Source organism: Chaetomium globosum, genomic scaffold (assembly GCF_000143365.1).
Source record: "Chaetomium globosum CBS 148.51 scaffold_5 genomic scaffold, whole genome shotgun sequence".
NCBI classification, from domain to species: Eukaryota; Fungi; Ascomycota; class Sordariomycetes; order Sordariales; family Chaetomiaceae; genus Chaetomium; species Chaetomium globosum.
Window position 1 is genome coordinate 2,903,646 of NT_165980.1, and position 14,763 is coordinate 2,918,408.

Below are 14,763 nucleotides of genomic sequence, written 5' to 3' on the forward strand. Positions count from 1 at the left end.
GTTTGGTTGTTTTCTATATCAAAGCTATCCGAGGGAGTTTGACTTTGCGCCCTGCTTGGCGATTTTCCCAGCGATGGCATAGATGGTACTAAAAAGGGAACCGCACATGGGCATGACAAGCGTCTGCTTGGTGGGAAGTTTCGGCAATGGGAACAGAGGCCGCAGTGCTGAGTATTCGATCGCAGTATCCAGAGCAGTGCATTACACGAGTTTAACCCAGATACTCGTGAGTGGCGCATGTGAAGTGACAACAGCACAGTGACTCCGGAATCGGTGGCTGGGAACCCAGTGCTCCGGTTCGGAGTTTCCCCCGAATAAACGTGTAACCTGAAACCTAATCCCAACAATCGGGATATAATTAATTGCACAGCAAGGTGACACATTGAGGAACAGCTCCCTCCCTTGCCGCGATATCCTAGTTTCCCAAAATATGCGAGGTAGTCATTGTGTATAACTTCCTGTTTTTTACGCATTTCGATATTAGAGGAGCTTGATTTCACTTCACAAACAGACCCAGCACTGGGGATACTTCGAATGAGGCAGTAAGCCAGCTGAATGGCCACCCAAGGCCATGGGTAGGATAGCGGTAAAAATACAACGGCGGTTAATAAGAGCAGGCCGTGGGTAGGTGGATGAGAGGAGTCAGCGGCGTGTAATGGAATTCCGTCATCCAGAAAGATTTTCCTTGCAGTGACTCAACCCCGCTATAAAACCACAACCCCACCATAACATCCCACCGTGGGGTCTTCTGTGACAAGCATCCACAGCCCTTTGACACATCGACCCAGCGAGAGAGCAAATATAAAATATTGGCCATCTTCCTACCTCAGTTCCGGCTTCTTCACCATGACGACTCCAAGAGACATTTCGCGTTCCTCGCTTGGCAACACCGTTTCATACAGCCTCGAAGCCGCATCCCCCACCGCAGCCTTCTCTTCGCCTCCAGCAAGCCAGGGCAGCTTCATGGCGGGCTCTTTCGCCAACAGAACCGCCGCTACGGCCAAGCAGCTCAAGCCCTTCAACGCCGGGGACATCAAAATCCTACTTCTGGAGAATGTGAACCAGACCGGACGAGATATCCTCGCGGCTCAGGGCTACCAGGTCGAATTTCTCAAGACTTCGTTGCCAGAGGACCAGCTCATTGAGAAGATCAGGTGAGTCTTTTCTGTTCCGTATTCGGAGCTGGGTTTTGCCCCTGAAATAAGCTCAAGACTCACGCCCGCGCAGGGAAGTACATGTCATTGGCATCCGATCAAAGACAAAACTCACAGCCAAGGTTCTTCAAGAGGCCAAGAACCTCCTCGTCGTCGGCTGCTTCTGCATCGGCACCAACCAGGTAGACCTGGACTATGCGGCCAAGCATGGTATTGCCGTCTTCAACTCGCCCTTTGCCAACTCCCGCAGCGTTGCGGAGCTGGTTATTGCTGAGATCATCACGCTCGCCCGCCAGCTGGGTGACCGCTCGCTGGAAATGCACCGCGGCACCTGGAACAAGGTGAGCGCCAAGTGCTGGGAGATCCGCGGCAAGACGCTCGGTATCATCGGCTACGGCCACATCGGCTCGCAGCTATCAGTTCTCGCCGAGGCCATGGGAATGTCGGTCATCTACTACGACGTCCTCACCCTAATGGCTATCGGCTCGGCGCGCCAAGTGCCCACGCTCGAGAAACTCCTAGAAGAGGCCGATTTTGTGACCCTCCACGTCCCGGAGACACCCGAAACCAAGAACCTCATCTCCACCAAGGAATTCGAGAGCATGAAGACAGGCTCGTACCTCATCAACGCCAGCCGCGGCACTGTCGTCGACATCCCGGCCCTCATCAAGGCGATGCGCGCGGGCAAGGTGGCCGGTGCGGCGCTGGACGTGTACCCCAACGAGCCGGCAGCTAACGGCGACTACTTTGTCAACAACCTCAACACGTGGGCCGAGGACCTGCGCGGGCTCAACAACATCATCCTCACGCCGCACATCGGCGGCAGCACCGAGGAGGCGCAGCGGGCGATCGGCGTGGAGGTGGCCGACTCGCTGGTGCGGTACATCAACCAGGGCATCACGCTGGCCAGCGTCAACCTGCCCGAGGTGACGATGCGCTCGATAACGCTCGAGGAGCACGACCACGCGCGCGTCATCTACATCCACCGCAACGTGCCCGGCGTGCTGCGCAAGGTCAACGAGATCCTGGCCGAGCACAACGTCGACAAGCAGATCTCGGACAGCAAGGGCGACATTGCGTACCTGATGGCTGACGTTAGTGATGTCAAGACCCAGGATATCAAGGACATCCGGGACAGCCTGGACTCGCTCAACTCGCGCATCATGACGCGCGTCCTGTACTAGAAGACAGGCCGGCGCGCGCGACAGAGAGGAGAAGATAGAGAGAGGGTTTTGGAAATAACTACATTGCGAGCTGACTAGCCGATGTTGTTGTTGTTGGGCGTCCTGAAATGGACGGAAGAAGTTCAACATGTTCGGCTTGTTTGTTTTGCTTCAACATAGAACTTGTGTTCTGCCTGCGCAGACGGTAACTAAAACTTGGCTCAACCATACAGCGAGTAGGACTTTTGCATATAACGGGCACCGGGCAAAATATATATCTCTTTCGAAGCGGTCTCTCGAGTCTCGAGTCTCTTCCTGCGTGGTTGATTGTGTTTCCCGAGATCCTGTCCCCATGCTGTCTCGGGCCGAAGGTGAGAGGGGACGTGCTGCACCTCCTGAAACGGGCCACAGAGAATTCCCCGGTCTGGTGGGGATTTTTCAGGGGCTTGCAGACAGGCGAGAATACGCATCCCACTAGAGATGTCAAAATTATAGAATTGAGTATCCGGTGTAGATTTCTAAAAGTTAGTACAGCTATGAGTTTTTGTCTTTTTCTTTTCTGGTCGACACCCTGTGGATGAAGTTGAAAGGAACCGTTGTCTCGCTGTGAACCCTGGTCGCCTGCGAGAGTCGGGTGGTCTTGGCAAATGGTGGGATGGAATTGCTGGGCGGTGAGATGGAAATTCCCACATGGTTGGGGATCAAGCGGAGGACGCCCCACTCTGGCAGACCCCTGCTTCTCAACCCCCGCTCTTGGATCTTTCTTTCTCTGGCTTTCTGATTGCTGTCATTGGGGAATTGCTACGATGCAAAGAAGTAACAAGTTGGGCTTTAATGCCGCTTTCTCACATTCTGCAGGCTAGTCTTGTCTTATTATGTACAGATTAACTACAGCAACTACAAAACCTCTCCGTGATCAGAAAGAAAGGGGTGGAGGTGCAGGTGCAGGTGCAGGTAGTCCGTGGAGCCCCGGGGATAGCGCATAACTGAGCGAGTCAAGGATCATAGAAGACGGGATGAAAATGATCTGTGAGCGTTCCTCTTGCTCCAAGACCATGAATCGAACGGGAAATCGTACATTGCCGTCCCGTTGGCTTGCAGATGTTTCAACGACAAAAGTTTCTCTGTTGCCCAGCCGCCCGACAGACATCGCCCAACTTCAACGTAGCAGCACATGAAGTTGAGTTGCGTCGGGTGCTCACACCCGTTCAACCTCCACCTTGGCCTGTCCGCTGTAACCCAACCCCCAGAGTCCGTGCTTTTGCACCCGCTTTACGGATTGTTACACCCAGCTCACCTATCAACGCTCAACTTACAGCACCCCCATGGCATCTCTGTTTTCCCCCAACCCCTGAGCATGAACGGCCGCCTTCCCGATATTCTGTAATCTTTTTTTTTTTCTGGGAGCTCCATTCGCTTCTCGCTTGTTCTGTTCCCCAACCACCCACCTTCTTGAAGCTGTTTGAATGAGGTTGGCGACGCCGTCTTGCGAGAGCGGAGACGGGATTACCGCCGAAATTTACATTGTTACCAAAACGTTCCCGGCCCTTTCATGAATGCCTTCGCCAAGCAGCCAGCGCATCCACCCACTCCCATCCCACATCTTGCATCTCCTTCCAGCTGCACCGCCGTCCGACAGACTGCGATCCGCCTCGCATTCCTGACCACGGCGCCGACTTTTCTGCTGGCCGACCACGACGACAGCTGGCTCTTGAAGCCGTCAATACCACGAATTCGCTCCTCCTCCACCGCCTATCCCATTGCACAACCCCCAATCGCGTCCAATGTCGGAGAGCTATGATGTCGGCACCAGAGCGTGGCAGCCCGACGCGACCGAGGGCTGGGTTGCGTCCGAGGTGATCAAGAAGACGGTAGACGGGTCAAAAGTCTCCCTCGAGTTTCAACTAGAAAATGGCGAGGTACGCTGTCTATGCTTTGCGCCGCACCTGGTTCAGATCGTTGACCAGGTCTCTCTCTCTCTCATGCTGTAGACCAAAAAGCTGGAGGTCTCTTTGGAGGCTCTCCAGTCAGGGAACGACCCGTCGCTACCGCCTCTCATGAACCCGACCATGCTCGAAGCTAGCGATGACCTCACGAACCTCTCGCATCTCAACGAACCTGCCGGTAGACCAGACCCGTCCTTACCCGGTTGTTGGGACACACGAGATACTGACCGGCTTGGCGCCAACTAGTCCTGCAGGCCATCCGTCTCCGATACCTCCAGAAAGAAATCTACACATACTCAGGTATCGTGCTAATAGCGACCAACCCCTTCGCCCGGGTCGACTCGCTCTATGTTCCGGGTATGGTCCAGGTATATGCAGGGAAACAGAGGGCTACACAAGCGCCCCATCTTTTCGCTATTGCCGAGGAGGCCTTCATGTATGGTTCTGCCCCGGCTGCGGGCTCTGGAATCCCCGCGGGGTTGGGGCTGTTGCTAACCATTCCGCAGGGACATGTTGCGTGACGGCAAGAACCAAACTGTTGTCGTTTCGGGTGAGTCCGGTGCCGGCAAGACTGTCAGCGCCAAGTACATTATGAGATACTTCGCGACAAGAGGATCCCCCGACACGCCGGGCTCGAGGGCGAAGAAGGGCCCCGAGGCCATGAGCAAGACGGAAGAGGCCATCCTTGCCACAAATCCCATCATGGAAGCTTTCGGAAACGCAAAGACGACCAGGAACGACAACTCATCGCGCTTCGGCAAGTACATCGAAATCATGTTTGACAAGGAGACCAACATCATCGGCGCCAAAATCAGGACGTATCTGTTGGAGCGGTCAAGATTGGTCTTTCAACCGCTTAAGGAGCGGAACTACCATATCTTTTACCAGATTGTGGCCGGTATGTCAGACAAGGAGCGCCAGGAGCTTGGCTTGCTACCGGTCGAGCAGTTCGAATACCTGAACCAGGGTAACATGCCGACCATTGACGGCGTGGACGACAAGGCTGAGTTCGTCGCGACCAAGCAGTCTCTCAAGACAATTGGTGTGAGCGACGCAGACCAGGCCGATATCTTCAAGCTGCTCGCGGGTCTGCTGCATTTGGGCAACGTCAAGATTGGCGCAGCGCGAAATGACAGCGTGCTCTCGGCGACTGAGCCCGCCCTGGTGAAGGCTTGTGAGATTCTCGGCATCGATGCTACCGAATTCGCCAAATGGGTTGTTAAGAAACAGCTCGTTACGCGCGGTGAGAAGATCACATCCAATCTGACACAGGCGCAGGCCATCGTCGTCAGGGATTCCGTCGCCAAATTCATCTACTCGAGTATGTTCGACTGGCTGGTCGAGATCATCAACCGGAGTCTTGCGACGGAGGATGTGCTCAACAGGGTCAGCTCGTTCATCGGTGTGCTCGATATCTACGGCTTCGAGCATTTCGCCAAGAACTCGTTCGAGCAGTTCTGTATCAACTACGCCAACGAGAAGCTGCAGCAAGAATTCAACCAGCACGTTTTCAAACTCGAACAGGAGGAGTACCTGAGGGAGCAGATCGACTGGACCTTTCATCGACTTTGCCGACAACCAGCCTTGCATCGACTTGATCGAGGGCAAACTCGGCATCCTTTCGCTATTGGACGAGGAATCCAGGCTGCCCATGGGTTCCGATGAGCAGTTCGTGAACAAGCTGCATCACAACTACGCCGCCGACAAGCACAAGTTCTACAAGAAGCCGAGGTTCGGCAAGTCTTCCTTCACCGTCTGCCATTATGCTGTCGACGTGGCGTACGAGTCGGATGGGTTCATCGAAAAGAACCGTGACACAGTTCCGGATGAGCACATGGCCGTCCTTCGCGCCTCGACAAACAAATTCCTCGGCGCCGTCCTTGAAGCGGCGTCGGCTGTGCGAGAGAAGGACGTTGCGTCGGCGAGCTCTAATGCAGTGAAGCCGGCGGCGGGCAGGAGGATCGGTGTCGCTGTTAACCGCAAGCCGACACTCGGTGGCATCTTCAAGTCCTCGCTGATCGAGCTCATGAACACCATCAACAGCACCGATGTTCACTACATCCGCTGCATCAAGCCCAACGAGGCGAAGGAGGCCTGGAAGTTCGAGGGGCCCATGGTGCTGAGCCAACTCCGCGCCTGCGGTGTACTAGAAACAGTCCGCATCAGCTGCGCAGGTTATCCTACGAGGTGGACCTACGAGGAGTTTGCTCTGCGATACTACATGCTGGTACCCTCAACAGAATGGACTTCGGAGATTCGGGAAATGGCAAACGCGATCTTGACCAAGGCACTCGGCACTAGCACAGTTAAGGGCATGGACAAGTACCAGCTAGGCCTCACAAAGATCTTTTTCCGAGCCGGCATGCTGGCTTTCCTGGAGAACCTTCGCACCAACCGGCTCAACGATTGCGCCATTATGATTCAGAAGAACCTCAAAGCCAAGTACTACCGCAAGAAATACTTGGAGGCCCGGGCCTCCATCATTGCGTTCCAGGCCACGACGAGGGCCTACAAGGCCCGGAAGTCTGCGCAAGAGATGCGGACGGTCAGGGCTGCCACCACGATCCAGAGAGTCTGGCGCGGACATAAACAGAGGAAGCAATTCCTCCGCGTCAGAAACGATATCATCCGCGCCCAAGCGGCCTTCAAGGGCTACCTTCGGCGTAAGGAGATCATGGAGACCCGCATGGGCAATGCTGCCCTCATCATCCAGCGGAGCTGGCGGTCAAGGAGGCAACTCCGAGCATGGAGGGACTTCCGCAGGAAGGTCGTCATTGCCCAAAGTTTGTGGCGTGGAAGGTCTGCTCGCAAGGAGTACAAGGTCAAGCGTGCTGAAGCTCGCGATCTCAAACAGATTTCGTATAAGCTCGAGAACAAGGTGGTGGAGCTGACGCAGTCTCTGGGTAGTATGAAGGCGCAAAACAAGGAGCTCAAGACGCAGGTGGAGAACTACGAAGGCCAGGTCACCATCTGGAGGAACCGGCACAACGCCCTCGAGGCGCGGACCAAGGAGCTACAGACCGAGGCCAACCAAGCGGGTATCGCTGCTGCCCGTCTCGAGGCCATGGAAGCTGAGATGAAGAAGCTCCAAGCGAGCTTCGAGGAGTCGGTGGCCAGCGTCAAGAGAATGCAGGACGAGGAGCGGCAGCTCCGGGAATCGCTTCGTGTTACGAGCACGGAGCTCGAGACTGCGCATGAGGAGAGCCAGCGCCAAGAGGCCGATAAGAATTCGCTCCGGCAGCAGCTCGCTGAGCTCCAAGAAGCGCTCGAGCAAGCCCGGCGGGCTGTTCCCGTCAACGGCGAGCTTGCCAACGGTCACGCTACCACCCCCGCCGCACCTCCCGGCCTTATCAACTTGGTGGCAGCCAAGAAGCCCAAGCGGCGGAGCGCGGGCGCCGAGGTCCGTGAGATTGATAGGTACAGCACGACCTATAACCCTCGCCCCGTTTCCATGGCCGTGCCCGGCGGCAACCGGCAGACCACCATGTCCGGGTCGACCTACATTCCTGGCGTCGACAGCATCGAGCTGGAGCTCGAGTCTCTGCTTGCCGACGAGGACGCTCTTCACCAGGAGGTTACTCTGGGTCTCATCCGCAACCTCAAAATACCGTCTCCCACGGGCAACCCCGCGCCTTCGGACAAGGAGGTTCTGTTCCCGTCGTTCCTCATCAACTTGGTCACGTCAGAAATGTGGAACAATGGTTTTGTCAAGGAGTCGGAGCGCTTCCTCGCCAACGTCATGCAGTCCATCCAACAGGAAGTCATGCAACACGACGACGACGAGTCTATCAACCACGGCGCCTTCTGGCTATCTAACGTGCACGAGATGCTGTCGTTTGTCTTCCTCGCCGAGGACTGGTATGAGGCGCAAAAGTCGGACAACTACGAGTATGACCGCCTACTCGAGATCGTTAAACATGATCTGGAGAGCCTCGAATTTAACATATACCACACCTGGATGAAGATGCTCAAGCGCAAGCTCAGCAAGATGGTCATCCCCGCCATCATCGAGTCGCAGTCCCTGCCGGGCTTCGTAACTAATGACAACACTCGATTCCTGGGCAAGCTCCTGCAAAGCAACAGCCAGCCGGCATATAGCATGGATAACCTGCTGTCGTTGCTCAACAACGTGTTCCGCGCCATGAAGGGCTACTATCTCGAGGACGCCATCATCATGCAGACCACCACGGAGCTGCTCAAACTGGTCGGCGTGACGGCCTTCAACGACCTGCTGATGCGTCGCAACTTCCTCTCGTGGAAGCGTGGCCTGCAGATCAACTACAATATTACCCGCATTGAGGAGTGGTGCAAGAGCCACGAGATGCCCGAGGGCACGCTCCAGCTCGAGCATCTGATGGTGAGTAGCCCTATGATTGCGATAGCAGGATAATGGTGCTAACCCTCGTTCTAGCAAGCGACAAAGCTCCTCCAGCTCAAGAAAGCTACCCTGAACGATATCGAGATCATTCAGGATATCTGCTGGATGTGAGTTTTCCTATTACTCCGTACCATTCTCGACCCCCGCTAACTGTGTCAACAGGCTCTCTCCCAACCAGATTCAGAAACTTCTGAACCAGTATCTCGTCGCCGACTACGAGCAGCCCATTAACGGCGACATCATGAAGGCGGTCGCGTCGCGCGTCACGGAGAAGAGCGATGTCCTCTTGCTTCCGGCTCTCGACATGGACGACAGTGGGCCGTACGAAATCGCCGAGCCCAGAGTCATTACCGCTCTGGAGACATATACACCATCTTGTAAGTTTACGTCCTTCACTTCCAACTCTAATCCCGGTTTTGGGATCCACGCTAACAACACCCCAAACAGGGTTACAAACCCCGCGCTTGAAGCGCCTCGCCGAGATCGTTTCGCAACAGGCCATCGCCCAGCAGGAGAAGCTCGAATACGGCTCTGAGATGGGCGACGAGGGAGAGGACGAGGGTGGCTACGACGACGGCCAGAGCGCCGGTGACATGACCCAGGTCGACCAAACCGAGCAGGCCGAGCGGGCCAGCCAGGCCAGCCGGCCGACGAGCATGGCAGCAGCGAGCGCCGCTTAGTCGGCGGCCTCGACTGCTACTACTCCTACCGCTACTGCTGCTGCTGCGATGCGGCCCGACTCGTCCGTTGCTGCGGTTGGTCCGTCCATGATGCAACCTATGCCCACGCCCTTGGTGCTGCCGAGGCAGAGAGGGAGGCAGAGGCCTGCTGCGACGCTCCTTGGCCCGTGGAGGGTAGACGGGGGTGGGGATGACGTGGGTAGGGGTGGGAGTGGTGATGATAAAGGCGGTGGCGCGGGTGCAGGTGTGGGTCCTGTGGGAAAGGGGTACAAAAGGTTGAGGGACAGGAGTGGGAGTAGGTGAGGGGCGGGCGGTTGGCGGTTGGCGGTCGGAAATGGGAAAGCGGGGAATTTTTATCAGAGGTTCTTGTTTTCGTCATATTCTCTCTCTGTTGTGGGATTATCTACGAACCTGGGACGATGTGATGTGCTTTTTTGACTGGCTGACTACCTACCTAGCCTGGGGATGGATATTAGATGTCGCTGTTTGTTTGCTTGCGTTCTTGTCTCTCCCCCCTCTAACATGTCGCTTCCCCCTGGGCTCTCTATCTTTGCTTGCTTGCTTACTTGGTTGCTCGCACGCCGCTCTACGGGTTTTGTTATAAACACATGACAGGGAGAGAGGGCCGGTATGCATGGAGGTCGGTGGGTGGATATGAGAACGAGAGGAGGAACTGGTAAGTGTCCCTGATGATGAGAGGCGAGGTGGGATAAAATGGTTGAACTGTGAAAAGACTACAGAAGGGCGGTGGAGGTGTTAGTGCACTTCAGGCCGGGAGTTAGTTCAATCCAGGGATTATAAACAGAAAGACTTAGAATTAAGCATATTATACGATCTATTTCAATCTTGTCTCGACAAGGTAACACTGGAAGCATCCGCGCGGTTGCCTCTCTAGCTATTGTTGCTCAATTCATGTTGGAAAGTATGAACACAGTGGGGATTTATGGCGCCGCACATTATCCCCCCCAAAATGCAACAGCAAAAATATTTTTGGGCGAAAACCAGTCAAGAACCACTCACCACTTACACCCGCATCACCCTTGTTCAAGAGCCGTCAACACCCCACCCAAAAAGCAGTGAAAAAAGGGTTAAAAGAAGCAGTGACTCAGATTACCAAGACTGAGAAGACAAAAACCAAAAATACCCCGAACATGTCTCGCAGCCTCCCCAATATCATCATTACGGGCACCCCCGGCACCGGCAAGACGAGTCACAGCGAACTGCTGGCTGAGCGGACGGGGCTCAGGCACATCTCTGTCAACAAGGTGGTCAAGGACAAGGAATGCCATGAGGGGTGGGACGACGAGTTTCAGAGCTGGATTGTGGATGAGGATAAGGTGGGTTTTTCTTTTCTGGAGGTTTTGGGCTTCTTTTCTCTTCAGCTCACTCAATGCTTGGATGGGCGGTGCTAATCTGCAATAATAGCTGCTTGACGCCATCGAGGAAGACGCCAAGCAGGGTGGCTGCATAATAGACTGGCACGCGTGCGACCTGTTCCCCAAGAGCTGGATCGACTTGGTGGTGGTGCTGCGGGCGGACACGGCGACGTTGTATGATCGCCTGAAGGCGAGGTAAGTCAACCTATTTTTTCTCCCCTTGTAGGTTTGCAGGTAAAGTGCTAGAATCAGTGGTTGACATGACTTCAGGAAATACTCCGAGGCAAAACTCCAGGAGAACATGGACTCGGAGATTATGGAGGTGCTGCTCCAGGAGGCCAAGGAGTCGTATGACGAGGAGATTGTGGTTGAGCTGCAAAGCGTGGACACAGATGGGATGGAGAGCAATATTGAGAGGATCGAGCAGTGGTTGGACCAGTGGAAGAAGAACAACGCCTCATGAGGACTGTTTAAAGGGGCTTGAAGGCGGGAAAATTCGGCTGTGAAAATGTTGAAAAACCTTCATGATGAACTCAAGACAAAATCATGATATATGACATGACCCGTTCATCGCTGCGGGCGGGCGTCCCACCCTCGATCATTCCCTATCAAGGTATCGATATGTCCACACATAACTGTAGGGGCCTGAGGCCATATGGCTTGGTTCTCCTGTAGGGGAAGTTAAGTATGCAGCAACCGGGGCCAAAGGAGGAAAGGAGGTCCATGTAAAATTGGTAATTACCTTAAATTACTGGATTGAATGCCCCTCCAACCCCACCCCGCGAGAGGGACCTGGTATCACCTGAAATCACGGCCATTCGATAGAAACAACCTCGACAACATCAATACGTCCAAACCAAGGAAAACAAAACAACGAGACAAACCTCAAGATGACGACCCCCACAGCAGCACGACACATGGTCAACTTCATAACAGGCAACACCAACAAGTTGTGCGAAGTCCGGGCCATCCTGCAGCCAGCCATCCAGGTCGAGAGCCAAACGCTGGACCTGATCGAGATTCAGGGCACGCTCGAAGAAGTCACGCTAGACAAGTGCCGCCGGGCAGCTGATTTGGTAGGTAAAATCACACCCTGTTCCCCCTCCATCCACCCATGGTATATGCAGAAATATATACATCCCAGAAACCCAAACCAACACCACCCCACAGGTCGAAGGCCCCGTCCTCGTCGAAGACACCTGCCTCTGCTTCAACGCCCTCAACGGCCTGCCCGGGCCTTACATGTACGCACCCACCTCCCTCCCCTGCTTCAATAACTAATCAGACTAATCACCACCCCCCTCCCCCTTCTCTCCCCTCCAGCAAATGGTTCATGAAGTCCCTCGGCCACACCGGCCTCAACAACCTGCTGGCGGCGTACGAGGACAAGTCGGCGCAGGCGGTGTGCACGTTCGCCTACTCGGCGGGCCCCGGCCATGAGCCGATCCTGTTCCAGGGGATTACGGACGGCAAGATCGTGCCGGCGAGGGGGCCGGGAGATTTCGGTAGGTTTTGCTTTCTTTGCTTTCTTTGCTTGCTTTGCTGTGCTGGGCTGCGGTGTTGGGGGGTTTTTGGGGTGGGGTGGTCACTCGACCTTGTGTTGTGGTGTGTGAGAGAGTTGAGAGCTGATCCGTGGTGGGCTACGATGACAGGGTGGGACGCTATCTTTGAGTATGAGGGGCAAACGTAAGTTAATTTCATTCAGCCCTCGAGGTCCATGTTGATTCTATGAGGGAGTGGTTGCTAATGGGAGTAGATATGCCGAAATGGACAAGGCGGCAAAGAACAAGATCTCGCACCGCTACCGGGCGCTGGCCAAGCTCCAGGAGTGGTTTGCAAAGGAGATGGCGCCGTAGAAGACTTGCGGATTAATCAAGGGCAAATGCAAAACGCGAACAATACGTAAGCAAACGCCTGCTGTCTATTGTTTTGCTATGCTGAGAAGCACTCTTGAATCGATGGGTAAGACGGGGTTCGTCGAATCGAGTACCAGGCTAGCCGCTTTGGTGCTACATATCAGACCGCCGGCGGCCCGGGTAGTATTCTTTGAGACCGTCAGTATACCTTTAGGGCCAAATGAACGTTGTGGGTGGGAGGAGTACAGACCTCAACAACTCAAACTCCTTGTAAGCTTTGAGGTAGCGACTTCCCCTCCGATACGGCTTCAGCGCCAGATCCGGCATGGGATGGGTGAAGGTCTTGCCCACGAGGCGCACAATATACGATGAGTCGTGAAAGGAGGGGTCGAAGACGATCAGCTGTTTGGGCCCATTCTTAAGTTTCTCAAAGCCGACGATCGTAAGCGAGTGGCCTAGTCGCAGATGACAATTCAGCATTCTGGGGTAAACAGTTGTGTGCGTGAGAAGGGCATTTACCGGCATGCTGAAAGTAAAGCGGGGGCAGGTTGGTCTGACGAATTTGTTGCTCGGGGTCCTCGACGCCCGACTGGAAGTAGTTCTCGACATATTCCATGAGCAGCGCCTCGGACTTGCCAGGCTCCTTGTGTTTCACCCCCTCGGCATCGCACGGGATATCTAGGAGGCGGAACACGGCCAACGCCTAGTGATTTTAGTCAGCCTGGTTCTGTGGAAGCGAGAGACGACTTAACAGGGAATGAGAGGTACCTCCGGCGTACCAATGTACTTCCTCGTTCCCCTGATTCCGCCCGTCTCGAGGCGACCTTGAGGGTTGATACCTTGGTCCCAGGCGGTTTCGATCCACTCTTGAATTTGGAAAATGGACGGGATAGTACCGTGGAACTGTTCGTGGCCCTGAAGCTTGGCATCAACTATACACGAGGACAACATCTGGATGTTCCGGTAGCCACAGAACGCTCCTACGGGATTGTCAATTTGCGAGTCTTGGGGGTCAGGCTCATCACGGGTCCTAGGACTTACCCTCCCGCTTCAATTTTGAGACATGCTGTACGGACGGATGGCAGAGATAGGCGTACTTTGTCGACGGGCTCTGCTCCAGCAGCAGCGCTAACACAGAGATGACACCTGTTGTTGTTAACCGAGGAGTTGGTATGGTGGGAAAGGGAGGATGTGGCTTACCTTGAGACGTGACCTGGCCGTTCTTCTTGAGCATCACTACCAGCCAGTCCGGCATACGGTCCTCATGTGCGTATTTTCCAAGTTGGGCTTTCTGGAAACTATGAGCCGGGCCCGACAGAACCGATAGGCTAGCAGCCGGAAAGGAACACTTACACCAAGCCGTTTACCGCGGCTGGAATGCCCTGATGAAGTATCCTCATTCTGTGGCCGTCTTGACGACAGAATTCTATGGGCAGTCGATGACCCAGGCATCCTGAGCAGCCGTTTCCACGCCGAGACAGCTGTGGCTTGGCGATCGTTCTTCTCGGGCTCACGGTCCGACCGACGGTGCCTTTCTGCCTCACGATGAGCCCTCGACGGCCCAGAAGGAGGAGTTGCCTCAGTTTTGGCATGCGGTACCGGTACTGACGCCCCTTCTTCCTGGAGGTGATGGCCCGATTCTTCGGAATGGAGCTCAAGGTGGTAGTCCAATTCTTGAAGCAGAAGAATTTCCCCACATCCGTCAATAGGACACTCAACGTATGAAACGTCTTCAGCAGTGCTGGGTCTGGTAGACGAGTTGTCGTCTTCTTTCACACCAACGGAATGTGAGCTCAAGTCCCCTTCACCTTCGGGATGGAAGGTTTCCATGTGCTGGAACTGTTAGTGCACCGAGGAACTACCAGCAAGTCAGACAAACTCACCAACAGTATTTCGTATTCGCCGGTTCTGTTGGCCCCGTTCTCCCAGCCGCAAAAGGGACACACCATTGCCTTGTCCTCGGCCATTTTCTTTGTCCGTGTCAACTCTCTTTGTTCGGACTCGGTACCTTGGCAGCTGGCGCGGTCTCAAAACACACACACCATTGACGGTCGAGCAACGAGATCATAACGCTATCGGGAATTATGGAATGGCTTATTTTGGGCGAGAGGCTGGGCAAGCCCGACCAACCACGCAAAATCTGCGGCAAAAGCTGCGAGTTGCGAATTGCGAACCGCGAACTGCGAGTTGTGCATGAGCGAGCCCATCAG

The 14,763-nt window shown here is 54.9% G+C and overlaps 5 protein-coding genes across 5 annotated transcripts; 4 read left to right on the forward strand and 1 right to left on the reverse strand.

The window, feature by feature from the left end:
• Positions 1 to 846: 846 nt before the first annotated feature.
• Positions 847 to 2,338, forward strand: CHGG_07790 (uncharacterized protein; the record flags this gene model as incomplete). The annotated part of the gene is made up of 2 exons (XM_001225445.1): positions 847 to 1,154; positions 1,228 to 2,338. The coding sequence occupies 2 exons, from the start codon at positions 847 to 849 to the stop codon at positions 2,336 to 2,338; spliced, it is 1,419 nt and encodes a 472-aa protein (XP_001225446.1).
• Positions 2,339 to 4,101: 1,763 nt separating this feature from the next.
• CHGG_07791 (uncharacterized protein) lies at positions 4,102 to 9,321 on the forward strand (the record flags this gene model as incomplete). Its single annotated transcript, XM_001225446.1, has 9 exons — positions 4,102 to 4,236; positions 4,309 to 4,441; positions 4,510 to 4,699; positions 4,770 to 5,270; positions 5,313 to 5,649; positions 5,846 to 8,620; positions 8,675 to 8,748; positions 8,804 to 9,018; positions 9,089 to 9,321. 9 exons carry the CDS (start codon positions 4,102 to 4,104, stop codon positions 9,319 to 9,321), a joined length of 4,593 nt encoding a protein of 1,530 aa, XP_001225447.1.
• Positions 9,322 to 10,472: 1,151 nt separating this feature from the next.
• CHGG_07792 (uncharacterized protein) lies at positions 10,473 to 11,160 on the forward strand (the record flags this gene model as incomplete). The annotated part of the gene is made up of 3 exons (XM_001225447.1): positions 10,473 to 10,658; positions 10,747 to 10,892; positions 10,968 to 11,160. The coding sequence occupies 3 exons, from the start codon at positions 10,473 to 10,475 to the stop codon at positions 11,158 to 11,160; spliced, it is 525 nt and encodes a 174-aa protein (XP_001225448.1).
• Positions 11,161 to 11,587: 427 nt separating this feature from the next.
• CHGG_07793 (uncharacterized protein) lies at positions 11,588 to 12,553 on the forward strand (the record flags this gene model as incomplete). The annotated part of the gene is made up of 5 exons (XM_001225448.1): positions 11,588 to 11,773; positions 11,868 to 11,941; positions 12,021 to 12,202; positions 12,350 to 12,383; positions 12,454 to 12,553. 5 exons carry the CDS (start codon positions 11,588 to 11,590, stop codon positions 12,551 to 12,553), a joined length of 576 nt encoding a protein of 191 aa, XP_001225449.1.
• Positions 12,554 to 12,713: 160 nt separating this feature from the next.
• Positions 12,714 to 14,520, reverse strand: CHGG_07794 (uncharacterized protein; the record flags this gene model as incomplete). The annotated part of the gene is made up of 8 exons (XM_001225449.1): positions 12,714 to 12,741; positions 12,804 to 13,008; positions 13,073 to 13,256; positions 13,322 to 13,485; positions 13,595 to 13,699; positions 13,754 to 13,844; positions 13,907 to 14,392; positions 14,500 to 14,520. The coding sequence occupies 8 exons, from the start codon at positions 14,518 to 14,520 to the stop codon at positions 12,714 to 12,716; spliced, it is 1,284 nt and encodes a 427-aa protein (XP_001225450.1).
• Between the last annotated feature and the right edge of the window lie 243 nt (positions 14,521 to 14,763).